Source organism: Phycodurus eques, chromosome 14, assembly GCF_024500275.1.
Source record: "Phycodurus eques isolate BA_2022a chromosome 14, UOR_Pequ_1.1, whole genome shotgun sequence".
NCBI classification, from domain to species: domain Eukaryota; kingdom Metazoa; phylum Chordata; class Actinopteri; order Syngnathiformes; family Syngnathidae; genus Phycodurus; species Phycodurus eques.
In genome coordinates this window covers 13254845-13282553 of record NC_084538.1, presented here as the reverse complement: position 1 = coordinate 13282553, position 27709 = coordinate 13254845, and the positions used below count along the sequence as shown (strand labels likewise).

The 27709-nt window shown below is 40.3% G+C and overlaps 1 protein-coding gene across 1 annotated transcript; it reads left to right on the top strand.

The window, feature by feature from the left end:
* The first annotated feature begins 2429 nt into the window (after positions 1-2429).
* prkcha (protein kinase C, eta, a) lies at positions 2430-26467 on the top strand. Its single transcript, XM_061696455.1, has 14 exons — positions 2430-3093; positions 8315-8378; positions 9304-9457; positions 9539-9573; positions 9639-9712; positions 9974-10103; positions 10214-10350; positions 10440-10568; positions 10669-10842; positions 14653-14807; positions 17230-17368; positions 18398-18586; positions 25321-25467; positions 25566-26467. Exons 1-14 carry the CDS (start codon positions 2740-2742, stop codon positions 25713-25715), a joined length of 2031 nt encoding a protein of 676 aa, XP_061552439.1. The 5' UTR covers positions 2430-2739; the 3' UTR covers positions 25716-26467.
* Positions 26468-27709: the final 1242 nt, after the last annotated feature.

Below are 27709 nucleotides of genomic sequence, written 5' to 3'. Positions count from 1 at the left end.
AGCAAGCAAGCAGACACCTCGCCAACAACTTAGTTGGCATTCTTCATTTATTTGTATTATATTCTTTTACATTTTTTTTTGTCAGTTGTGGGACTCAAACCCATGTCCTTGAATTCCAAAGCACAAGTGCTTGCTTACTTTGAGCCGGATTTGTTGCATTAATTTAGCTGTTGTTTTTGTTTTGAATTGGTTAATTAATATACAATGTATTTATTTTTTATAGATATTCTTTGTTCATGTATCTAATGAATTACTTAATGTCTTGTAAGTAATGAAAAAAAGATCAGTAAAATACATTTTCTACACACATTTAACCAATTTACAGCAATTCTATTAAATAATTGGTGAATGAATTATAATTTCCTTCATTATAAATAACGTAAAAATGACAATAATTAGTTCATTATTCAAATAAACTATGTTACTTACATATTTTACATACACATCAGAACTATTCACAAATCCTGTATCCTGTATGTGGTGCAAATTTGGTAGCACTCGAGCAAAATCTCGAGTTCAAGGATGGGCAAACGATGGCCCACGACCCACATACAACCCGTTCCATTCTTTAATCGGGCCTAGCAGTTACATGATCAGGAGCCTAGTGATATTTGTTGCATTAATTTAGCCATTTTTCACCCTAAAATTGGTAGAATAAAATGTATTAGTTTTTTTAAATCAAGTATCTCATTGAATAATATAAGAGATATATACTAATAACATAGAAATTAGTAAAACAAACAACCTTATATATACTGTACATGTAACAATTTTTTTTTTAAAGGCACCCAGGCCAGTGACTGTTCATGGTGTGTCTGTATATACACACACACACACACACACACACACACACATTTATACACACTGTAGGAGCCCCAAAAGATTTCCCTGTGGTCTTAAAAGAGGTGGAAATGATCTTGTCTGCATGCAGTCCCATAATCCTGTTTGGTGCTGATTATCTGCAGCAGGTACAGGATGTGCTTGGCCATTTAGATAGAAGATTGAGCCGTCCTAGATTACAAAAACATGAAGTGATGCTTCAGCTCAAATGAAGTCATAAACTGCAAGTTTATGAGTTTTTTCTACTTGACTGTTTTGCATGTCTGCGCCTTCTGAAAATACACCAGGAAGGAAAACTGTGTGCTCATAAAAGCCACGAGTCTCTGTGTGCCCAGTCGGATACATGCCTGGAGTCAAATGGAGCTCTCCCTTGGGTGCATAATTCAACATTTGACATGGTCGTACGGAGAGAGAGAGAAAGCGAGGCTGGAAAGAGGAGAGTGTGACGCGAGGCAAAAGGGGAATTTGACAGACATAGGGAGGAAAAAGCGGAATGTCTGCACAACAAAGACACAAAACAAATCATGGTGGACTGTAAAACTGTCAGCTGTGGCTCCGAGAGAAAATGAGAGCGAGAGGGAGTGAGAAAGTCAAATACACAAAGTTACTCCATCATCCAACCAGACTGAGGCAGGCCCAGAGGAAAACCAGGGACAAGAGATTCCATGGGCGTATTCTGCCCCCTGCGGGACACTTTTGGAAGTCCATTCATTCAGCAACAGCAAAGCAGTGGCGGTCCTATCTTAAATGGCACCCGGTGCAAACACGCTTTAGGCGTGCCCACCGCGCGCACACACACTACACACGCACACATGCGCACGCGCAACTGTAATTTAATCTAACATTTTCCCCCAGTAATGGTATGGTTTACAATTACATACATTTTGCAATTAAATGACACCATTTCGTTACATGTAATCAGTTACTCCCCAACACTGCTTGTACGCTATGTGTCCTCACAAGGCCAGTGAGCTGCCCCTGATGACATCAGCATTTATCTGTCCTCCCAGAACAAAAGTTGTGACAGCCAATTGACTAGCACAACACCTGTAGCAATCTGTCAACATTAATACTTTTAATGATAAAAATCTATGATGAGTATGATGTATTTAAATTGTTTATGTTTGTCATGTTATTAGATAAATGTTGATTTTAACTGCGACTGATGTGGCACAGTTGCCTGCTGTTCTATTGTGCTTATTGCTGGTTTCTACAATTGCGACGTGGTAGTGGTGGTAAAAAGAGGTGGATTCAAATCGGGTAAATCCCCACCTGCCTGGGCCTCTGGAGGTCCAGAGTCCAGGTACCAAATGCACATCCCGCCACTGTGACAGGTTAAGGAAACACGCACACAGCGCACACACACACACACACACACACCAAAAATACAAAACGGATGACTCGAATACAGTGTTTAAAAAGAGTAGTGTAATGTAATTAAGAACAGATTGGTAAATGAGAAGTTTCCTCTTTCAACTTTTGCTCGTCATGTTCCTAACTAGAGTAGCCGCTAGATGGCGGTGTAGATCAAACCGCTAAAGCCATAAGGATGAACACGGGAATTGTAGTTCTTTAAGCCATCGAGCCAAGTGACTACAATGGCATACAGCAAACCAACACAAGCTTGGCAAGTGTTCTTGTTTTTTGCCAAAGTTATGCGGAACTTGTAGGTGTCGGTCGGCGCGTGCGTTTCTTGTGGCTTCCTTTGTGTTGAAGAGTCAGCCCACTCGGGGCTCGAAGGAGAGGAAGGCGGATGTCAAGTGTTCAAACAAGCCAACGTACAAGTGCACTCACCCAGCATGAACACGGCGGCAGCGTCCTTTTGTTCGTCTCTAGCCCTCCTTGAATACCTTCTAAAAAATTAAGTTTTTTTCTTTTAGACTCGCTCTAGTGTCAGACATGAAGTTTTACGGCCACATTCAGCTCCGAATCGGGGAGGCTGTGGACTTGAAGCCGACCACTTTCTCCCGGCGCCACTCCATGATGTTCTTGAAGAACGCCCCGACGACCATGGACCCCTACATTGTCCTCAAGGTGGACGACGTCAAAGTGGGACAAACTCACACCAAACAGAAAACCAACTCGCCGACTTACAACGAGGACTTCTCGTTCTCCGTGCGAGACGGACAACACGTCGAGCTGGCCGTCTTCAACGACACCCCCATCGGATACGACGACTTTGTGGCCAACTGCACCGTCCGCTTTGTGGACCTCATGAAGACGGCCAACACGGGCGAGTTCTTCGAGGGATGGGTGAGTCCAAGTGTGGGGGAGTCCAAGTGGGGCAAACCAGAAAACCCGAGCCTCATGTGGAGCAGCGCCCAATTCACCTGCTGCATATTTACTTTCACATTCATGCAGGTTTTATAGACAAAATGAAGGCGAGATGTAGCTCTTATGGTTTTTCTTTGGGCCGTGCATGTTTTAACCCTTGCCACCCCCTACCATTTGTTGTACTGGAAGATGAAGTCCAGCGTATTCGTGGTTCAACATTTGCAAACTCTCATATGTCTTTTGAACCGATCCTTTTTTTCTTTTTTACTCAACTCACCTATTTGCTGTTTTTGTGCTTAGGCCAAAGCGATCAAAGTAGTGCTTTGCTGTCAACTTGTGGCATCTTGGTGCCAAGGAACTATGTTGAAATGAGTTGAGGAGTTTCATACAGACAAAAGTAGTGCTTTGCCACCATCTTGTGGAATCTATAGTAGTGATAGACCGATGGGCCGGGCCGATTATTGCCGCCGATATTTGGCATTTTGACGCATATTGGCATCAGCCCATTGATTGATTTATTTATTTATTAATCCAACGGCTGATAAGAGATCAATTTCAAACTGGGTAAACTTCAGGGAACTATGTATGTATGAATGTATGTATGTATTTATTTATCTAAACAATTTCAGTTAATTCCCGGCTCTTTATTTTGTTTGATGATCACAAGGCAGCACGGTAGGCGGTTTCCAATCCGGCCTCGCCTGTGTGGAGTTTGCATTTTCGCTCCGTGCCTGCGTGGGTTTTCTCCGGGCACTCCGGTTTCCTCCCACATCCCAAAAAAATGCGTGGTATGTTGATTGAAGACTCTAAATTGTCTGTAGGTGTAAATGTGAGTGTGAATGGTTGTTTGCTTCTTTGTGCCCTGCGTTTGGCTGGCGACCAGTTCAGGGTGTACCCCCGCCCCTCGCCCAAAGATACTTGGGATAGGCTTCAGCATGCCCGCTACCCTCGTGGGGCGAAGCGGTATGGAAAATGGATGGATAGATGGATGGAAGGTGCTTAAACAAAGATAAGTGAAAGCTTAACATTTCAGTTATATTGACATTTAGGAAAAACTTTGTTTACTGTAGAAAACTTAAGGGAGCTATTTATTTACAAACAAAAAAACATCTAGACTTTCAATCTGGGTTTACACTGCAGAATAAGTTCAATGAGGAAATGTCATTGGCTCCTGCTCATTACGTGTCAAGCTGTGAGAGGCTGACCTGTCCAAAATGTGGGCGGGCCAAAGTATGGCTGAAAATGAAATATTTAATCAGAAAATGAGCCTAAAATTACTACTTAGTCTATTTTGGGGGGACATTTTTTTCTGCAGTCATCCTTTGTAAGTACAAAACTATGGAATAAGTGCCAATATTCACAAGATTAGATAGGCCCTTTAACTCTAGCCCTCATCAAAATAAGCAAATATTCAATCATTTTCAGGATTTTAACCCTTTAAATGCCAGGTTCATTATTTGATTCGTTTAATTTATTACAAGAAAACCCATGAAAAAGGTAATTATTTTCCATATAATAAGTTGTAGGGGGATGATGCTTTGGTTGTGATTAGAATTTTGTATAAGTGAAAGATCAACAAAGTTGTTTAAGTGATTAAACAGAATAAAATGTGGATTTAGGATGATTTAACAACTGTGTTTTGATCCCACCCTTCATCATCGTCAACTCAGAAGCCATAGATACATCTGTGAATGTCACTTTCGCACCCAACTCTCTTGTGGGGGAAAGTTGTTAGTTCTCTCTTTGAGCAGTTAACACATTTCAGCACAATTCGAGATGCAAACTCGTAAGTCTCGGTCCAGGGTTGCAAAGTCTTTACTGTATCTCAACACATGCATATGGTAAGAGACATTAAAGACCCACCAAAGAGACCCAAAAAGTCTTGTAAATTTGACAAACCACAGAGAAAATGTTTTGAAAATGCCTTCAAAAGTTGAATGAATTAAAAAAAAATATATATTTTTTTTAAAATCACCATTTATGTAAAATTAGGCTCTGAAATCATGAAAAATAATGGCCGGCCTCGAACTGCAAGATTGTGTGGGCATGTCCGTTCAAGGCGCAACTATATACACACACAATATACGTTATATATTTATTTCAAGAATATGTCTATACTGTATATATGCCTACATCAGCGACATCTGGGTAAATTGGTTGTCACCTTGTCTGGCGATGTCTCCCAGACGCTGTCCTGGTGAGGACACAAACAATATTTTGGTCACCACCACTGATCAGCCTGGGCAGTTTCAGCAACGTCTCTGCCGATGGGATTGGCCTTTAAACCACTGCAGGCGCTGTTTGATAACCCATCCGAATCTGCAACGGGCTCTTAATGAAGTGTTTGTTGGGCATTTGACTAAATTTTCTCGATCGACCATTGTGAAAGTTAGCAGTAATTTTTATTTATTTATTTATTGTGTCTCTCTCTGAACTCTTTTTCCAACAGTGTTCTGCCAGTGCCTAGATGTAGTTCAACTTTCCATAGCTGATGTCATGGTCTTCTTCAGACATCAAACTAGTTAAGATCAAATCAACAGCACCTCTGCCGTTTGGAGCCAAGTAGTGCCCTCCATTTTGCTGCAGCTGCTACAAGATGTAATTAATCAACACAATTCGTAACGATCAATTATTATACCCATCTTTAAACATTTCAGTATTATATTTTTAAAAAAATGTCATATATTTGCAATATGTTAATTTTTGCCATTTGTTTTATGTAGTTCTACTGTCTCATGAATCTTATTTTTAACACCCTCCTGAAGTTAACCATTGGGGTTTGTTTTTTTCCCCCCAATAACTGGTTAAAGCACTGAATGTACATGCAGAAATAACAACAACAATAATTTTGAAAAGTTAGTTAGGTCTTGATCTTTGCATTTAGTTCTTAAGCTTGGAACTTTGTAGAATTAAAGTTATGCCATTGGATTATTGGAAGAAAATAATTGAAATCCTAATTTAAGAAGAAAATGTCATCTAACAATGACAGAGGAATATTATTGCATCGGTCTAGCTGTAATCTCCTGCCATCTTTGCTGCTCTCTTAATTTTCATTTATGTGAGCCCTTCAGGATGTGTCATTGATGTGCTCACGTTGCACACAAAACGCCATGTGCTTCTATCTAGAATATGTGCTCACATTCAAGTTGTTATCACCATGACATTTAGACTTGACTTTTTCCTTTGCCGCCCACTTGATGCTACATGGCACCTCATTGTGGTGGATGCTGCTTGCTCAACTGAAACGGCCCCCTTCTTAAAATCAGAGGCCCAAACTTCTTCCTCTGTGATACTGTATTAGATCTTACGCTTTTAGACGCCACCACCCCAATATTCACCTTCTATAACGTTAGCTAACATAAAAACTTCTCTAATAGTGATAGGCAGATAGATATTTTAAGCAAATGGCAAATTAACAAATAGATTACAGGTGCGCGAGTCAACCTGCATGTTGGTCTCCATTTTAGTTGTTGTAGATTTTTAAGATGAAGTGAAAAGAAAGTTCAGCTGTAAACAAATGTGTCATTATTCTCCAGGGAGCGGGTCTATCTGTTCTTTATAGTCGCAAACACTGACACCACATTAGGCCCAGCCAGACGCCATAGACCATCACATCAACTGTTATGTCTAGAAGTATATGACCGACTTTGTTGCCAATGCCACAATGGGATTGAATTAAAAATGTGATTGAAGTGTAGTTATTACAATTTAAGAGAGACATATAGAAAAAAAAATCTATTTTTGTTTGTACAAATAGATGAGTCTCTGAAGTGCCAACCCATCAACTGTGAAATTACACAACTGAATAACAATTAAGTCTTTTGTGAGGCGCCTAATTCTGAAAATTTCTCAATAAGCATGCCCTTTTAAATTTGAGTAATTTACATAATACTGATGGGTAAAGAGCCACCATTTTCAAGCCACTGCCAGAGTCTGGCTGCCAGACTATGCGGAGAAATTATTGTGTCAAAGCCTGTAAGAAGAGCTGCAGTGTTATCAGAGATTAGCATTCACCCACAGCGTCATCAGCGCTAGCGTCTGACAACCAGCACATACTCAATACTCAATATAGGGGTTGGCAGTAGCAGTGTTTTTAAAGTGCAAAGAGTGCTGCTTGCTTAGATGAAACTCCCATTTGGGTGATTTCAATGTGTACCAGACAGGCAGTCAATTGACTGCATATCATTTTCATAGAAGTATTAAAATGCATAATTGTATTTACAATGGTGTCACATTCTCAAAATACTTTTCAGACCTTGAAAATGCATACAGTGGTTTTAATTTCTAAACGGCACATGGCTTATTTTTTCGGTCAAATGAAAGGGAAAAGCGTAGACTTCAATCACATTTTCATTGTTTTCTTTCAACTTTATTGTGTTTTTTTTTTTTTTTTTTTTTTTGGTGTGAAGGCAAAATCATAAAAACCTTTGCCCTAATACTTTTGGTTCTAAGTGTATATTCCTTGCGATATACTGTACACGATAGTGTGACGTCCCTCACAGCTGAGCAGCAGGCCTCCACACCCAGAACAACTTGCCTGACCTGCTTTGCTTTTTCGGTCAAGGTGTTTAAATTCCAATCACATTATCTACTTACAGGAACTAGTATGCATTTCAACGCAGTTACAGTGAATCGACTCTGTGCATTTATCACACTCATCTTTAACTCAGTTATTTCACTTAGTTTTTATCCATCCATCCATCCATCCATCCATTTTCTGAGCCGCTTCTCCTCACTAGGGTCGCGGGCGTGCTGGAGCCTATCCCAGCTATCATTCGAGCAGGAGGTGGGGTACACCCTGAACTGGTTGCCAGCCAATTGCAGGGCACATACAAACAAACAATCATTCGCACTCACATTCACACCTGCAGGCAATTTAGAGTCTTCAATTAACCTACCATGCATGTTTTTGGGATGTGGGAGGAAACCGGAGTGCCCGGAGAAAACCCACGCAGGCGGAGCCGGGGATTGAACCCCGGTCCTCAGAACCGTGAGGCAGACGCTGTAACCAGTCGCCCACCGTCCCGCCAATTAGTTTTTAATGTCCTCAAAAAAAAACATACCTTATACCTCACACAAATTTCATTTATCTTGCATTTAATACTTGTTATACTATACATGAATGCAAAGATAAAGTGTTGTGATTCAATTCTAAACTGCTATTCCGATACAAATTGTGTGTTTTTATATCTGTTTGCAGATGGACTTGGAACCTGAAGGCAGCATTTACATCCTTATTAAGCTTAATGGATCCTTCATTGATGGTGAGGTCATTCAATTGCATTCTGTTTTTATCTCCACCAAGAAAGTTATGCTTTGAAAGGCTCCTTTGACTATGTCTAATTGCCTCTTTGATGTCAATCTGGATTTTTTTTTAATATTAGGTAGGTAGTCATTAAGTATTGATTATAACTCACACATTGACACAATTCCCTATCTGTATGCAGGTATAATTGTTTTTATGTCAAACCAAATCTAATCCAGATTCCGCATTTGGAAGCAATTTAAATTCAGCAGCTACTCTGCATTCCTTGGACAGTGTTTCTAACCTTTATTGAGCCAAGGCACATACGGTATATTACATTAGAAAAGTCTCATAGCACACCACCAAACAAAAATGCCACAAAAAGTATACACACGGAAATAATAATGATCTCCTCTTAACTTTCTCATTGACATATTCAGTGTGACATCTGGGTCTGTTTGATTGAGCCCAAAGTTATTCTGCTCAGAGTATGAATGGACACGGATGGATACACAGGTTAATTGTATCGGTACCTTCTCCCATCTCGTGGAAAGTATGTCACTATATGTTGCTAGAATTTGTACATGAACAAAGATACATTAGTTAAATAAATGATCATTTGGGGTCCAATTGAGTGAAATTTTATAATTTACTGATAATATCTCACAGCACAGAGGTTGCCTTAGAATGCGCCTGTGTCATAATAGACATTCAATAATAGACAATAATAGACAATAGACATAATAGACATTCAGACATTCATGAAGATTTGACAAAGGATGTTTTAGTGTGACGTGACAAGTTTGGTAAGTTTTTTTTTTTTTTTTTTTTTCATGAGTAAATGGCATCAAATTTGCAACTGAGATGCACATGAAATTTTAGCTCATGTGGTGATGTGACCTTTCCGGGTTTGTCAATTGATTGTGTGCTTGTCTTGTTTACAGACGAGGCCATCACGCTAGAGAAAAACCACCGAGAGTTTACAAGGAAGCGTCAGGGGGCCGTGAGACGGAAAGTCCACCAGGTCAACGGGCACAAGTTCATGTCCACGTTCCTTCGTCAGCCCACCTTCTGTTTTCACTGCAAAGAGTTCATCTGGTGAGCAAGTTGGTAAAGCACACGTCACCGATGCCTGCATCGACTTTAACCTAAATATGTTTCTGGCTTTGTTTGTTACAGGGGTGTTTTTGGAAAGCAGGGCTACCAGTGCCAAGGTGACCTCATATTCTTATTCTCCACATTGAGCTTTGCTATTGATTTTGACTTTTTCCCCCTCTAGTATGTACGTGTGTGGTTCACAAGCGCTGCCACCAAGAAGTTGTCACTGTGTGTCCACGCATGAAAAGGTCACAGGTACCATCACTCTCGTTTGAACATAGTCAATTCCACACACTCTGACGCATGTCTTAATGTGTTAAGAGGGTCCGAGGGCTGCAACATAAATCTAATTTGAACCCCATTTACTACACCTTTCTACTATGCTATATTTTCTCATCAAAATGTACCTTATTACCTCTGGGTTACACTTTGAGATTTTAAGTTTAAATGGGTGAAGTTGTGACTGTGTTAATGCAGCATGCAACTTTTAAACATCACAGTGTGTCCCTTTTGCAGAGTGTAAGCCCTGGCTTCAGCATTAACATACCTCACCAGTTCAACATCCACAACTACAAGTCACCCACTTTCTGTAACCACTGCGGATCACTGCTCTGGGGATTTGTCCGGCAGGGCCTGCACTGCAAAAGTAAGAAAACCCAAATCAGGATTTAGGCAAACATCTTGAAAAATGAAATGGAAAAAACAACACTCTGCTATGTATAGTATAATTTTCTGCTCTATGATTTGTTTCTCCAGTCTGTAAACTAAATGTTCACATCCGATGCGAAGGCAACGTTGCGCAGAACTGTGGAGTCAACTCTGTGGAACTGGCCAAAAAGCTAGCAGAGATGGGCACACATGCTGCAGAACTCTCAGGAAAAAAACTCCAAAGAGTATGAGCATTTTTCTAAACTGATCAATTAGTAAACACAAATTCTGCTTTATTGTGGTTGTTATTCGTCTTCTCTCTTTGCCTTTACAGTTCGGTTCAAGTACGACAAAGATGCCCTCTGAAAGGAGGAAGAGTGTGAAAAGTCAGCCAGAGATCCCTCAATATGGGATCTCAGATTTCACATTTCTTCAAGTGCTTGGCAAGGGTAGCTTCGGCAAGGTGGGAAAGACATGAGAGGGGTGACCAGAAACACGCTGTAGAATAATGACTTGATGGCCATTCGGGTGAAAGCTAACATACGCGCGTGTTCTATCTGCAGGTGATGCTTGCGAGACTCAACAACAAAGATCGGGTTTTTGCAGTCAAGGTTCTGAAAAAGGACATCATCTTGCAGGACGATGATGTAGAGTGTACCATGACTGAAAAGAGGGTGCTGTCACTGGCCAGCTGTCACCCGTACCTCACACAGCTGTACTGCTGCTTCCAGACTCTGGTCAGTGGAGATGCAAGACACACACGTGCCTGTATCCAGTTACCGCTGATGGAAATCGTTGCATTGTTGCATTACAGTGCAGATACAGTAGTTCCAGAGTAAAGTACACAGTAGTTATGGAAGACTAAACCATATGCTTTCAGAGAAGACAGTATACAGTATATTTAGTTTAGGTGGATTCTATCTTTATACATAAATATTGCAGTTGTTTTTTTCTTCTTCTACACAGTGTTGCACTAAATGCACCACACACTGACTGCAACATTACATATAAACCCTTTCCCAAAAAATTTTATGTCATGGAAAAGCTTATTTATTTCCATAATTTCATTCAAAAAGTTAAACTTTCAAAGATTATAGATTCAGGGCCCATAATTTAAACAATTTCAAATATTTATTTGTTTATTTTTATATAACTTGGGCTTCCAGCTCATAAAACCCATGAAATTAAGAATTTAAAAAAATAGAATACTCTGAAGAAATCACCATTTGTTTCTCAGTTTTTGGAGGAAAAAAAAAGAAATTAGGGTCACATTAAATCAATGAAAATATGGTACTTTCAAAACGATATGTTAATCTTCAATAGAGGATACTTGGGAATCCTTTTACTTTAATCACTGCCTCGATGCGAAGCCCTTATTTCTTTGATGCTTGCTGTCAGTTCTCCTTTGTTTTTGGGTCTGGTGCCCCTCATTTTCCTCTTGATAATACCCTATAATTTCTCAGTGGGGTTTATTTAGATCCAGCGAGTTGGCTGGTGAGTCAAGCACTGTGATGGTATGGTCATCAACCCAGGTTTTGGTGCTTCTGGCGACATGGGCAGGGGCCAGGTCCTGCTGGAAGATGAAATCTGCATCTCCATACAGATCCTCAGCAGAAGGAATCATGAAGTCCTCGAAAACATTGTGGTAGACTGTTGCGGTGAGTTTGGATTTAAGAAAGCAGAGTCTACCAACACCTGCAGTGGACATTGCACCCCAAATCATGACTGACTGTGGATATTTCACACTGGACCCCAAGCAGCTTGGGTTCTGCTTTTCACCCGTCTTCCTCCAAACCCTTGGACCTTGATTCCCAAATGAAAGGCACACTTTCCTTTTATTGGAAAAGAGGACCTCAGACCACTGCCCAACAGTCCTGTCCTTTTTCTCCTTGGCCCAGTTGAGACGCTTCCTATGTTGACTCAGAAGTGGCTTGACCCGAGAAACCCGACAGTTGTAGCCCATCTCCCGGATGAGTCTGAATGTGGTGGTTTTTGAAGCTGTGACTCCCGCCTCATTCCACTCTTTCTGGATCTCTGCTAGATTTTTTTCATCTTCTTTGTTTGATAATCCGCTGAAGCCCACGGTCATCTCTTTTGCTGGTGGATCTTCTCCTGCCACATTTTGTCCTTCCACTAGACTTTCCATTGATATGCTTGGACACAGCACTCTGTGAACAGCCAGCCTCCTTAGCTATGAACGTTTGTGGCTTACTCATCCTATGAAGGGTATCAATGATGGTCTTCTGGCCAGTTGTCAAGTCAGCAGTCTTCCCCATATTGAACCCAACTGAGACAACTGAACCAAACTGCAGCAATTTAATGACACCTGCATAAATCTGTGCAGGTGCTTTAAGTTTAGTAGATGATGAGTGTGTGACACTTAGTTTAAAACATTTATGGCCTGCAAAATTTGGGCTGATTACTTCACAGTATTAAAATGTTTTGAATTCTTGATTTTTGTAGATTTTATAAACTGGAAGCCCAAATTATGTAAAACTAAACCAATAAATACTTACAAATTTTTAAATTGTGGGCCCTGAATCTATAATCGATGAAAGTTTAACTTTTTGAATGGAATTATGGAAATAAATAAACTTTTCCATGATATAAATGTTTTTTGGAAAGGGTCTGTATGTGTTAGTATTTCTGAATATTTTATAGTATTTCTCTGTAATATTGTATTATATTTTTCCTTACTTGTATATACTATTGAATTACCTGTTTATTATTATATTTTATAGAAGTTCTCAACATAAATTAGTACATCCAACAGATAATAAACCTCGAGTTTGCTTTCAGAATGAATATTTTATATGGCATACTATACTACAAAATACTTGTGTGCCATTCATTGCAAATGCAATTTGTCAGTATGCACATGGCAAAAATTATTTTTCATTACATATTCTTTGAATGTTGCAAAAGAGCAAACATTCATACACATCAATGAAAGTCTAGCAATGCTACATTTGAGATACACTGATGAAATGGCTTTTACTCATGTTGAGCAATGTAGAGGCTTTTGTGTGTTTTAGTACAGTACTAGAAAATGGATGGATGTAGTTTTATTTCCACAGTATTGCGTTACATTAATTGTTCAACAGGTGGCAGCAGTTTTCAACCTGTCCAACTGGGTGTGAGGAGACTGTAATACCTAGCTCTTTTCTCAGCCTGAGGCAGGACAATCTTAATCTTCTTTGAGTGTTTGAGCTTCCACTGACCTATTTCACCCAAGTTTGGAATAGAACCGCATTAAGACAAGTATTAACTGTAACGCTCCTCCCTTGAAACATTCACAGCGACACAGCACTGTAAAGTGGCTTTTTTTTCCAACGCGTCGTGCTGTTTTAAACCAAGACCGGAAAGTTCACTAACTGTGTGTTCAAGTGCACTTTAAAAAAACATGACAGGAAATTGTGGTAGGAAGTAACATTGGCCGCCTCCATTTTTGAATTCTTATTTTGAGTAGACCAAGACGTTTGTCCTTCACTTTACAGCTCATTAAGATCTAGATGACCCAATTAGATGCTGCAACAATACACCTGGTAATGATGATCATGATGCATTGTGTGTTAAGTGTGTTTTAAAGCATGTAACTGCTGTAAAAATTCATTTTTTTAAATAATGAGAGACAACTTTGTTAAAAAAAAAAAAGTCTGACCATTTGCATTAATCTTGGTGTTGAGGTAAAATGATGCTGTAATGTCTTGTACTAACCCCACTGCCACCCTTCCCAATTAACATGGGCATTTGACTTCTAAAGCCGTCAGTGGCAGTGAAAATGTTAAGGAGATGATATATATATATATATATATATATATATTAAGCAGTTCTTAAGATTAAACAAACGTAAATGTAACAACTGAACTAAATGTAGGCAGTGATCGTTTCGCTTGCCACAAGATGGAGCTCACGCAGCACTAGTATCTATCACACAGAATCACTGCACTATATCAAAGAATAACAATTATAACAAAAAAATACCTTGAACATCACCAAAACAGTACTTAAAAGAAATGCAAAAATATTTTGTGTTTAATGGGTGAATCTAGTATTGTGATCATGATATGGGAGTCTGTGACTTATTTTAACTGTTAAACTGTACATAATACTGTACAGTAAACATGTACAACACAGGCTGTCGTTAACACATTGCAGTAGTGAACATGCTTTTGTGTTTGGTCCTAAGCATCCTTAAATGTAAAAATCAAACCCCTCTAAAGTTTGCTCCCTGTCTGATCAGCTGATCAAGCGTTACACGCAGTCCTGTGCATCACATCTTCCAGCCGACTCTTCTTCCCCTGGCTCTTATTTCTACATTATGTACTGACTGCAGCCTGTAATGAGAATGAAAGATTTATGGATTTGATCAATATTTTTTTCACCCTACTAACTTCAAACCACATTTAGTTCTACAGCAATCCATTACAGCCGTGCAAAGTACATGAGCTGTCCCCATGTCCTAATAACCGGAGCTCTTCGCTGGCCCCCCTTCATATGTATGTAGATATGCTCGAATAAATGTGATATCTCCTCATATCTCACAGGACCGTCTCTTCTTCGTGATGGAGTTTGTAAATGGCGGGGATCTGATGTTCCACATTCAGAAGTCCAGGAGATTCGATGAGCCCCGGGCGTGTTTCTACACGGCGGAGATCACCTCGGCTCTCATGTTCCTGCATGGCAAAGGCATAATCTATCGGTATGACCGGCGTGTGAGCGTGCGTGCGTGCACACACACATACACACACACACACTAAATAAAAACTCCCTATACAGCTAAATAAAACTTAATAATGATTCAGTGCTAAAAATCACAGCTGCGGGGAATACACACTTATTCTGTGATCAGTATTCAGTATTTCCAGAATTGAGCGAAAATTAGATTACCCTTATTCTCTGTTTTGCAGTTTGTATAATACAGTGCCTTACATCAGTTCTGACAACAGTATTTTGACTCTTACAGCCTTGTATTTTGTGCCCATTAAATATATTTGTGAGCATTACTTTTTGGGTAAAAATCCAACTTTTCTGCCTATTCATGCATGCTACTATGTGGGCCATAGTTTGCCTTCAACCTCCTCCTAAACTGTACAGTATATGTTCTCATTTTATTTTCCATACTCACCCTACATTTCATCTTAACATTTAAAGATCACTGTCATAAACACTGCAGATTTCTCCGTGAACATATTCTGGTCATACAGGTCACAATAAATATAAAAAGAATCCACTCTAAATGACAACATGTCTCCCCCACGATTGTTCTTTTCTGGACTTATGTATATTTAGTATAATCACGATATTTGTCCAGTGTCCAAAATCAAAATCTGGATATTTGATGTTTGGATGCTCTAATTCTCTGCCAGTCAGGAGGTGAGCAGCGCTGAGGGCTTCATGCTAGTCCATAATAATAAAGGGCATCATGTGCTCAAACAGTAAAACCTTAGTTATATTTAGCAGATGCATGTGTCCTGTCTGTATCAGCCATCAGTGCAGCATGTTATAGCATGACTGTGGCCTGCAGAGGAGACACAGGTTACGTGCTACAACGGAAATAACGCACACGGCCAGGATAAGAAGATCAGGGCACTCTCTGTCTATGATGTGTAATATGAAGTTCTTCTCATGACTATTGCAGCTTCAGGTATGGTCACACTTTAGGTCTCTTGAAGAATAGGAATCTTGTTTGCGTTTTTTCTTGCGAATACTTAACTCAGTTGAAGTAGCTTAAAGTTTTTCCATACTTTACACAAGCTGCTGCTTAGTGATAGAGAAGAAACTCTCTGCAGGAGTTCAGTCTGGAAGAAACTTCTCAGTTTTCGTGTCATATTCTTAGTCACACTCCTTTGAAATTTTTTTTATTTGGTGCAACTTCATCTTGAAGGTTCAGTACAGTACTTGGTTTGGTCATGATGAGTGTGTGTCACACACCCAAAATACTGATCAATCTCACCAAGCCAGTTCTGTTGTCTGCTGGTCTTTTCGTTAATTTAGCATTCAACTCTCAAACAATTTATTGGGTTGCTTTTGATAGCCTTCCGGGGCCTGGCAGAAAAAATGGCTGTTGCAGTTATTTTTGTAGGTCAATGCAATCAGCACATCATGTTGCTTCCTGGAAAGTGTTTTATAGTACACTTCAACAGTTCTTAATCTTCCTTTAAGTTTTGTCAAACTGCATTGCATCCTACAGAGAGCAGAGCGCTGTTCTGAATATACTATATCATAACACAACCTGTCCTATATACTGTATTTGTAGCGCCTCTCTGTATGCTACAGTCCATTTCTGTAACACCTCTTTTTAAAAAATATAATTTAACTAGAAAATAATGTTAAATGAATACTTATCTTACTGTGTCAATTAAAATATGATGTTATCTTTTTTAATGGATAAAATATTTTTTAATAAAATTGTTTCTCTCATAAGATTGTCAACAGTGAGTGTATAGTGAAGAAGTATGTAACATACTGTATTAATTTATGCTCAATGAATGCTATGCATGTGCTCAATCTGGAGTAATATATATATAAATAAACTCTGGGGTGGTCTTCTCGTCTCCAGAGTGTGCGCATCTTGTATGACAAAATGAATTCTTAATCTCCCTTTGAGTCCATCTCGGGTTGCTTGATCATAGACTAGAGCTCCAGTGCTGATTGCTAACTCTGAGTTTTTAATTTGAAAAACTGTGCTGACACTCGGAATAGATTATTCAATTGTTCAATTCCGTAGAAATGTACAAGTCAGGAAGTTACATGCAGACAAATTCTGATACTGTATATCAAACTTGTCTATAATCTACAGCACATTGCTTTAAGTTTTATTTGGTCATTCTCCAGTGGGAAATAAGTCAACACAATGTTCTCGTTTTAGCTGTCTATATGGTCATCTGAATGATAGACTTCTTTCACATGACGGTCAGACAATCAGCCCTCAAACGATCTCTCCTTCCCCCTCGCGCTCCTCTACAGATTTGACGTTTTGGATTTCTCTTGAATTTTGATCACTGACAAGCCTCCAGCCATTCACTCTCTCACATATTGATCTGTCTGCAGCAGAAAGATGATAGTGTCACAAAGCAAATAATGTCATTTTTAACTTTCAATTTGTTTGTGTTGCCTTTCAGGGATCTAAAGCTGGATAATGTTCTGCTTGACAAGGATGGCCACTGTAAACTGGCAGACTTTGGCATGTGCAAAGAAGGCATATCTGAAGGTGTTGGAGCAAGAACTTTCTGTGGCACCCCTGATTACATTGCCCCTGAGGTCAGTTCAGACTTATCGAACTTTTTAAAAGACATAGGCACACATGGCTGACAGCTTCTTGTAACCCTTGTGAGTTCATATGGTCGCAAGCAAGGCCCTCCCACCCTCCCTACCCAACACAGACAGACTCCCTGGTGACTAATTGCAAGCCAAACCTTGAGGTCAAACAATAGTGGCGTTCATATCCGCTTATTAGAATTTTCCTTAGTCTTAGCACGTTGGGACTTCATAATGAGAGATTAAGATGGTCTGTACCTCTTACTATTAAAAGTGAGCGTTTTTTTTTTGTTTTTTTTAACATTGCCGTCAACATAAAAACATGCTTATGAGATCTGACATGAAAAAATGGTCGGATGTAATGAATTGTTATGAATTGTCTTTCAAAAAAGGGCTTTTGAAGACATGGAGGCCGCTATGTTGTTGGGCCACAATACATTGTGTGCTGATGATGAGAGAGTGTGGTCGCTTTATAGTTATTGGAATAACTTTTGGAACATTCGATACACTTTGGCAGGCCTGTGACTGAGCTGCTACGATTGTGAGCTTACAAGTCTATTCCTACAATTGTTCCCCACAAATCACCCAAATCTACTCACTCTTGAGACTCTTAGTACTGTTCTAATAAATGCACTAACAAGTAGTAATTTGCCATATTAATTGATTGTTAATTTTTCACATGGTCAATCAACTACATTTAGTACCAACATTATTCAGCATACTTTATTATTGCAACATACACCAAAATGTGACATGACAATGTTGTTTTTTAGTATGTGAATTTGAAAGCAAAAAGTGAAGTACTTAAGCACATGAAGTATATTTCAGAGTCTGTACTTTTTTCCCCCGTTTACTTAAAGATTTGAATCAGTGCATTTGCCACCTCTGGTAATTTGTGCAAAAAAAGCAATGGAGGCATCCATTTAACACTTGCTCCTCATAGGAATAAACAAAACTTCACTTCATGTCCCTTGCATTTCCTGTAAGGCTCCCTTGACCATGATCATTAATGTTGTGGCATTTTTTTCACAGATCCTTCAGGAGATGGTGTATGGGGCCTCTGTTGATTGGTGGGCGCTCGGAGTGCTGCTGTACGAGATGCTGCAGGGCCACGCGCCTTTTGAGGCCGAAAATGAAGACGACCTGTTTGAGGCTATCCTCAATGAAGAGATTTCATATGCCCCTTGGCTCAGTGTCGAGTCAGTGAATATCCTCAAAGCTGTGAGTCTTCATGCACTTCTTTATTTACTGTTTGTAATTCTTTAAAATGCACTTGACTTAAATCGGGATGTGAGTCACTTTCTGTGCTTGGCAGCCATTTAGTCTCCTCTGATTGCATCTGTTGGACTCTGAAGTTTTTCCACGCTGAACTAATGATAGAGAAAATCAATTTCTCACTTGGTTTGTCTCCTGCATTGCACAGGAAAAGACATTAAGCTGTGATCATTAACAAAATGATCAATGTGCCACATTCCTGAGTAGCTCTGCAGACCAACATTTGAGATGGGCTTTGGTCTTCTTTGTTTGGTTATTTTGTGTTGCCATTCAGACTGACTGACACTGTGACTGCAGAGTACTGGGCAGGCTTACAAGAGCTCTGGCAGCCAGCTGTTTGGACCAACTCTTACATAACTATATTAAGGCATGGACTACTGCCCGGTCTCAGCTAACTGGCTATAAATACCACAACGTGGGCACCTCCTCCTTTCATTGGCTGCTCTGCCTCCCTTACTCGTGTTGTTGCTTGGCGAAGTGCTGCGCCAAGCTCATTTGTGTTACATGTTACATAAAAAGTCCTGTAAGTGTAAGTAGATTTGGAACGTGCTGCTCTATTTATAATGACAGTTGATCCGCCGCAAGGTTCTCCTTGTTCGCAGTATTTTTACTTTTAATTTGACTTAATTTTATATTTTGGACTTTGTCTGTTGTAAAATTATTTACCTAACTATTTTTTAATTCCACATCAACCCTCTTGGTCTCATTTGTTTTTTTGGGTTCTTGCTTTGGGCGGCATGTTGGACGACTGGTTAGAGCGTCTGCCTCACGGTTCTGAGGATGTGGGTTCAATCCCCGGCCCCGCCTGTGTGGAGTTTGCATGTTCTCCCCGTGCCTGTGTGGGTTTTCTCTGGGCACTCCCGTTTCCTCCCACATCCCAAAAACATGCATGGTAGGTTAATTGAAGACTCTAAATTGCCCTTAGGTGTGAATGTGAGTGTGGATGGTTGTTTGTTTGTATGTGCCCTGTGATTGGCTGGCAACCAGTTCAGGGTGTACCTCACCTCCTGCCCGAAGATAGCTGCGATAGGTTCCAGCACTCCCGCGACCCTTGTGCGGATAAGCGGGTCAGAAAATGGATGGATGGATGGATGGATGGATGGGTTCTTGCATTGCTCCGGGCTTCTGTTGTTGTTGTTTTTAGATGATCATGCGTTCTTATCCTACTGTGTTGTTATATATTGCGTTCAGGTTCAGTCTGTCAAAGCACTTTGTAAACATGTTTTTAAAGGTGCTATATTCAGTGGGTATGGAAAGTATTGAGACCCCTTAAAGTTTTCCACTCTTTGTTATATTGCAGCCATTTGCTAAAATAATTTAAGTTCATTTTTTTTCCATCATTAATGTACTCACAGCACTCCATATTGACAGAAAAAGACGGAATTGTTTAACATTTTGCAGATTTATTAAAAATGTTAGTATGTGGCCTGCGATTGGCTGGCAACCAGTTCAGGGTGTACCCCGCCTCCTGCCCGATGACAGCTGGGATTGGCTCCAGCAAGCCCGCGACCCTAGTGAGGAGAAGCGGCTCAGAAAATGGATTTCAACCAGTCGTCCTGTCCCTGCAGCTGAAAAACACACCCACAGCATGATGTTGCCACCACCATGCTTCACTGTTGGGACTGTATTGGACAGGTGATGAGCAGTGGCTGGTTTTCTCCACATATACGTCTTAAAATTAAAGTTCTAATTTGGTCTCATCAGACCAGAGAATCTTATTTCTCACCTTCTTGGAGTCCTTCAGATGTTTTTTAGCAAACTCCGTGTGGGCTTTCATGTGTCTTGCACTGAGGAGAGGCTTCCGTCGGGCCACTCTGCCATAAAGCCCCGACTGGTGGAGGGCTGCAGTGATGGTTGACTTTCTAGAACTTTCTCCCATCTCCCGACTGCATCTCTGGAGCTCAGCCACAGTGATCTTTGGGTTCTTCTTTACCTCTCACACCAAGGTTCTTCTCCCCTGATTGCTCAGTTTGGCCGGACGGCCAGCTCTAGGAAAGGTTCTGTTTGTCCCAAATGTCTTCCATTTAAGGATTATGGAGGTCACTGTGCTCTTAGGAACTTTAAGTGCAGCAGGATTTTTTTTTGTAACCTTAGCCAGATCTGTGCCTTGTCACAATTCTGTCTCTGAGCTCTTCAGCCTGCCTGGCAGCTCCATCCTCATCATCCTTCTACCAATATACTCACTATCTCTCCTCTGGACATGTCCAAACCACCGAAGTCTGCTCTCTCTAACTTTGTCTCCAAATCATCTAACCTTGACTGTCATGAGCTCATTTCTAAGTTTCTCCAACCTACTCACTCCTAGAGAGAACCTCGACATGTTCATTTCCGCCACTCTGTCATAGGCTTTCTCTAGATCCACAAAGACACAATGTAGCTCCTTCTGACCTTCTCTGTACTATCCACCAACATCCTCAAGGCAAATAATGCATCTGTGGTACTCTTTCTAGGCATGAAACCATAATGTTGCTCTCAAAGACTCATTTCTCTTCTGAGTCTTGCCTTAATTGTGTGGCTCATAAACTTTTTTCCTCTATAGATCCCACAGCCCTGCACATCACCCTTGTTCTTAAAAATGGGCACCAGCACACTTTTCCTCCATTGCTCAGGCATCTTCTCACCCGTTAGAATTCTCTTGAGCAAGCTGATCAAAGACTCCACATCCATCTCTCCTAGATGCTTTCATACCTCCATAGGAATGTCATCAGGACCGACTGCATTTCCATTTTTCATCCTCTTTAATGCCTTTCTAACTTTATTACATCGTCTGCACAAGATGTAATCCACCTGCGTGCTTCTACCGCCGCTCTTGTAGGTCACCCTAAGTTCCTGCCTCTTCTGGAGAAAAGTGTTCACTACAGCCATGTCCATCCTTTTTTCCACAAAGTCTACCACCATCTGTCCCTCCAAGTTCCTTTCCTAGATGCCGTACTTACTGTCGGGGATGCTCAGAACTACTCCGCCTAGCTCCTTCCAGAATTTCTCTCTCACCTCTAGGTCACATACTACCTGTGGGGCATAGCCGCTAATCACATTATACATAACATCCTCAAGTTCAAGTGTCAGCCTCATCACTTGATCTGATACTCTTTTCACCTCTAAGACATTCTTAGCTAACGCGTCCCTTAAATTAACCCCTACTTCATTTATCTTCCCATCTACACTGTGGTAAAATAAATTAAACCCTGCCCCTAAACTTCTAGCCTTACTGCCTTTCCACCTGGTCTCCTGGACACACAATATATCAACCTTTCTCCTAATCATCATGCCAACCAACTCCCGAGATTTTCCTGTCATAGTCCCAACATTCGAAGTCCCCACATTCAATTCTAGGCTCTGTGCTTTCCTCTTCTCTTTCTGCCTAAGAACGCGCTTTCCACCTCTCCTTTGTCTTCGACCCACAGTAGCTGAATTTCCACTGGCACCCTGCAGGTTAACGGTGCCGGGGCGGATGTTGTTAACCCGGGCCACGACCAAGCCGGTATGGAATTCTTTAGATGAACGCTCAGATTTGTTTGCCAAAGTTTTAACACTCATGCCCTTCCAGAGGCAACCCTCTGCATTTATCCGGCCTTGGGACCGGCCTACAGTTTGCACTGGCTTGTGGGCTGCATTAAATCTGCAAAGGTTTTAACAATTAAATTGTTTTCTGTCAATATCGGGTGCTGTGTGTACATTGAGGGGGGAGGGGAATGAATTTAAATGATTTTAGCAAATGGTTGCAATATAACAAAGTGAAAAATTTAAGGGGGTCTGAATAATATTGTACCCACTGTAAATAAAGTTATGATTATTATTATTGCATTGAAAAATATATAATTTTCTTAATCCCAAAAGTACTTGAATAAGAGGGGCCATACCGCCAGTAAGCATTTTCTGGATTATTTTTCTTCCTTAAAAAGGATTTTTTTTTTAAAAGAAACTGGATTTTTAAAAAATCTATTAAAAGATATTTACAAATTGGTGAATCCGTGGGTGCCGAACAGAGGTGGGTTGTAACGCGCTACATTTACTGTTACATTTACTCAAGTAACATTTTCCATAAACTGTACTTGTCAGACTACTTGAAATGCACCGTACTTTTTACTTTTAGTTGAGTATTTATGTGAAGAAGGATCAATACCTTTACTCCGTTACAATGATCGACATGCCGTTCGCTACTTTTATTTATTCATTCTTGCATGTGTGCATCTAGACTCCATCTTTGACTTCCGCATAGGGTGCCCGTTGCGCGAATCAAACGGGATCACTGTCATTTGACTCCAATTCACCAATCAGCCAACACAAGGGAGTCACATGACCATGCACGTAGCCTTCGCGAGCCAATCAAAATCACTCATTTTCGGGGGGACAAAAAGAGCTGCGCGACTGTTTATTTTACAGACTCCAAAAAACAACAGCTTTATATTGCAGCTCTTAAATTGTGACTGCCCAAACTTGGATATTTCAGCCCACTTCTAACTTGAGAAAACACCCTGCGGTAAATTGCAGATGTTTCTGTTGTTGTTTTGGCAGTGGATATGGCAAAATTAGCACTATCCCTATGGTGTCACACATGCACACGCACACACAATCAGCTGTGTTCAGAAAACGGCTTCATCATGAAGTCATTTAAGCGAATAAAGCAAATAATGTTTCTGTAGGGCCCAATGTATGTGTTGTTAGTTAAAAATTTAAATAGTGGCAGGTGTGTGTCGACTCCCATATTTTTTATTTTTTTTAATTTTATTTGATGTTCATGCTCTGATTTATAAAAAAAAAAAAGTTATTCACAAGTTACTCTTTATTTGAGTAGTTTTTTAATTGAGTACTTTCTTACTCTTACTCAAGTAAATATTTGGATGACTACTTTTTACTGCGATTGGCTGGCGACCAGTTCAGGCTGTACCCCGCCTCTCGCCCGAACATAGCTGGGATAGGCTCCACTGTCCAGCCAATATTTACAAGATTGGCTTTTCAAATAAGCTCAATTGAAATGACTGAACTTATTTTAATGACTACAATGACGGTATAGATCCTTTTCATGACTTCCAAAATCTAAACAAATTCCTTGTGTGTTTTTTGGACATACTTGGCAAATAAAGATCATTCTCATTCTGATTCAGGGTGGGATCAAATTTGGAACCAGCAATTACATTGAATTTTTTTCCTGCGTAGTAAAGCTGGTATGGATGGAGTGTTTGGCAGCAACGATTACACATCTGTCAAGTAGCCAATGGGAATTCTAAGTAGCCACGGGTTTGTCATTACATTTGTGGTCTTGAAACTAAACTGACACTTAAATGGCCACACTGGTGTGTTTTTCTTTTAAACACATTTGTGTGATGACTTACGGTGCTTTTGTGATAAGACTAACTGGATTGTTTCTCTGCTCTTCATTTTATACATTCATATACACTGAATGTAAAATGAAGACTTTAGCATGTCTATTATGAGTGTTTAGTATTTTTAGTCTTCAAGCATCAGCGGTTGTTTTCTGGAGGCTGACACATGAATCGACAATGCATCTGGTTACAACATTAGGTGCGGGGTGCCCTCATTGGTGGCCTCACTGGTCGAGCAGAATTGTCATCCCCGCAACATTGTTGCATTTCAGCATACATTGAAAGAAATTACAAAAATACTGTAAATACATGCTATTGTCTGCGTATCTTGTTGCTTTGCCTTAGCTTAGGGCGCATGGAATATTATGGTCCTTTGCTGCTCCTTTTATTTAATGTATCCAGAAGTTTCAAAGGACTCATTAGCAAGAAAAACAGGAAGGTAATGTTGGAATTTGCCGAAAAGACCGATTTTAAAGATTTGAGGACAAGCTTATGTGGACTGGTGAGACAAAGATTGTTTGAAGATGTGACCAAATTGATTTTCGAGGGTAATGCTGCCTGCATCCTATTCATTAAACAATTTATTTTCTAATTGTGATTTTAGTTTTGTGTCATATTGAGAGCTCTTTTCTAATATTTTGGTTACTATATAGTTACATGAGAGGGCATAGGAGCTCTCTATTGAAAGGCACTGAAACCGACTGATTTGGAAAGTGTTATTATTCTTTCTAGTGATTTGGGGTTTATCTAGTGACTGTCACTGTGGAGTCAAAGGCTCATTAGTTTTGTTGGCTTAGTCTGAATGTCATTGTCAGCCTTGAGATGTGCATGTTATCTCGAGCCAAGACGGAGCCCTCTCCAAAATACATTTGCTTGTTTGCTTCCTTGCTGAAGGCAAGTCAAAACAAAGTTGTCTTTTATTTCTGGCCACACCCCTGAGCAGCTGTCAGACCTGGACCTGTGACTTACAGCTTTATTGGTTCTTTGTGTGCAACAAAGCTGGAACGGTTGCTCTACTGTTGAAACAAGTTGAACCTCAGCTAGTGCATTGTGTGTTGTGCCAAAAAAAACAAACAAGGGTGTGTTTTTGTGAGTGGGGCGGTGAGGCATTACTTACTTAATGTCATTTTGGATGGGCTCCAGTTTGGGCATTACTAAAAATGGTGATCTGGCCAGCTGAAATAGATGCATTTTGTGGAAGAGATACTCTCATTGAATTGATTTTCAAAATGAAATTGTTGTTTCTTGGATAGATTACAATCCCAAATTACATTTTCTTTGTAATATACTTATAATAGAATTCTTTTGTGGCCTTTCACATATTCATTAATTTCATCTACATTTGTGTCTCCACAGTTCCTAACCAAAGACCCACTCCGGCGCATTGGTTGTGTGGCATCAGAGGGCGGAGAAATTGCTGTGACCAGCCATGCCTTTTTTAAAAACATTGACTGGGAGATGCTGAATCATAGAGCGATAGAGCCACCTTTCAAGCCCAAGATAGTACGCCACATAAACATCCTCCTCCATGAATACCAAGCAGATGTAATGCAGTGTTTGCGGTCATCTCACCTTGACATATAACTGCTGTCCTTTCTCAGAAAATGCCAGAGGACGTCAACAACTTTGACCCGGACTTTACGAGGGAAGAGCCCACCCTCACACCGATCGATGACCCCCACATCTCCTCCATCAATCAGGATGAGTTTGAAGACTTTACATATACTTCACCCGAGATGCTGGAGAACTAAGAGCTTCCGCGCTGATCTACGGATTGGCATGTGCTCTCAATCTTTGGATTTGGACAGTTCTCGTATGAAACTGTTACATTCCCCACAGACATGAGAGTGTAAAATGGAGTGGGGTTGGTCAGACACGGACACTCTCTCAAATGGCATTTTATTGAGACTACAATATGGCGTGATGGACATGTACTTTTTTTACAGACGTGTTTTTTCCACTGTTGGATGTGCTCACATTATGGTTGACTCGGTACTAAGTGTTGTACTTCAACAAATTGGGCATCGAGTCCATTTTTACCATACTGTCAGCAATTCCCAGAATGACAAAATGGGTGTGTGTGCGGAATCTTTTCTTTCCTGTGACACGCACAACTCCGGGGGGGGGGGAAATACCCACCACACCACTCCCACTAGGTAAACAAAAATAAAATCCTGTATTAAACTTTGAAGCTTCAAACCAGCACTCAGTAAAAACATGAAGATATATGTTGTTAAAGGGAGACTGAGACCGTCAGTTACTGAATGTGTTTTATTTTTCACCCATCCAAATTCTATCGAGCATGTTGAGGATGATGCAAGATTTCATTTGTGGTAGAAGCTCTGGTGATTTCATGGACTGCAATCTCTGAACTTTTTAAAATTTCAACAGTCGTCTGGTCACATAGGATGCATGCTAGTGGCGTTTGCCAACTCATCAGCAACTACTGAATTATTTTGTATGTCTTGTTGCTGAACAGTTTAAATCCTTCCTTTGCTGCGTCTATCTGTCACTTTCTCAGTTTGCTTCCTCAAACTTAAAAAACAAACAAATAGTACTTGGCAACCAGTCAGGGTCTGGGAGCTCATTAGAGGCCCTTTTTTCAAACCTTTAGTCTGACAATTATGAATTAATACTTGGTGGTGTCTGACCTCGATAAAATATTTTAACCTTTCTGTGCAGTCCTGACCTAAAGGAACAGGCTAATCATCTGGTGAGTTCAGTAGGAACTAGGGAAGAATAAACAGGAAACCACACTGCGTCATTACCGTTACCTTTGGTCAAAATAGGAAGACGAGAGGGGTGAATGATGCTTTTGTGTGGCACTTGAAAGCGTAGGGTCTGTTATAGGCAATACAAAAAACAACAACAACAATATTTTAAACAAGAAAGAACAGAAGTCTTTGTTGTTCAAGGGAAGAATCTTGAACAATGCTGCTGTCCCATGATGAGCCTTGCCCCGATATGGAGTGCACCTCCCTTTAAGAGCACAAATGTACTTCCTGTTCGCTTGAAGGAGGAAGCCTGCATCTGTTTATCTCTTCAGCCCCCCTACCATGTGGGGATTGTATGGTTTTGTCCAACATTATTACCCACTTTGTGTCAGTGAAATTACTAACAAGCAAGCACATGTTGCAACACCTGCAATATAATAAATAAATACCCATTAGCACTGGGGTTCAACTGTTTCTGAAGTGAACGCCTTTGACACTTGTTGACCTTAATTCACTCACACAGGTCAGCAGCAATATCTACACATTTTACATATTTTTAACATTTAAGCTACATTTCTGTTCATATCGACTATCTCATTTGGTTTCTGAGAATGTCCCTAAAATCAATTTTGAAGTATTGTACAGAAGGATTCATCGACCGCCTACTAATATGCAGGGCATTGTGTTGTGTCCATGATGGTGGGTGAATGGCAGTTGAAAGAATGAGACGCTAGATTAAATGGCGTGATGTTTTGTTTAGCCATTAATATGGCCCGATTTGGCAGCTTTCCTCAGGTAATGTAGAAATGGGAGTACAAATTTAAGAGCCTTGTCTCAAATTTCATTACTAAGACAAACTGATGGCTGCCAGCAGTGTCTGTGAGTGCTGCTTGATTGAATCAGCAAAGTCCACATGCATTGCCCCAAAAAGCAGACACTGGGGGGTGGGGGGGGGACACTTCCATATTCCTTTGCAATCACCATTTTGCTGTTTGCTAGACTTCTTACATCAATGGTAAATGGAGGGGGGA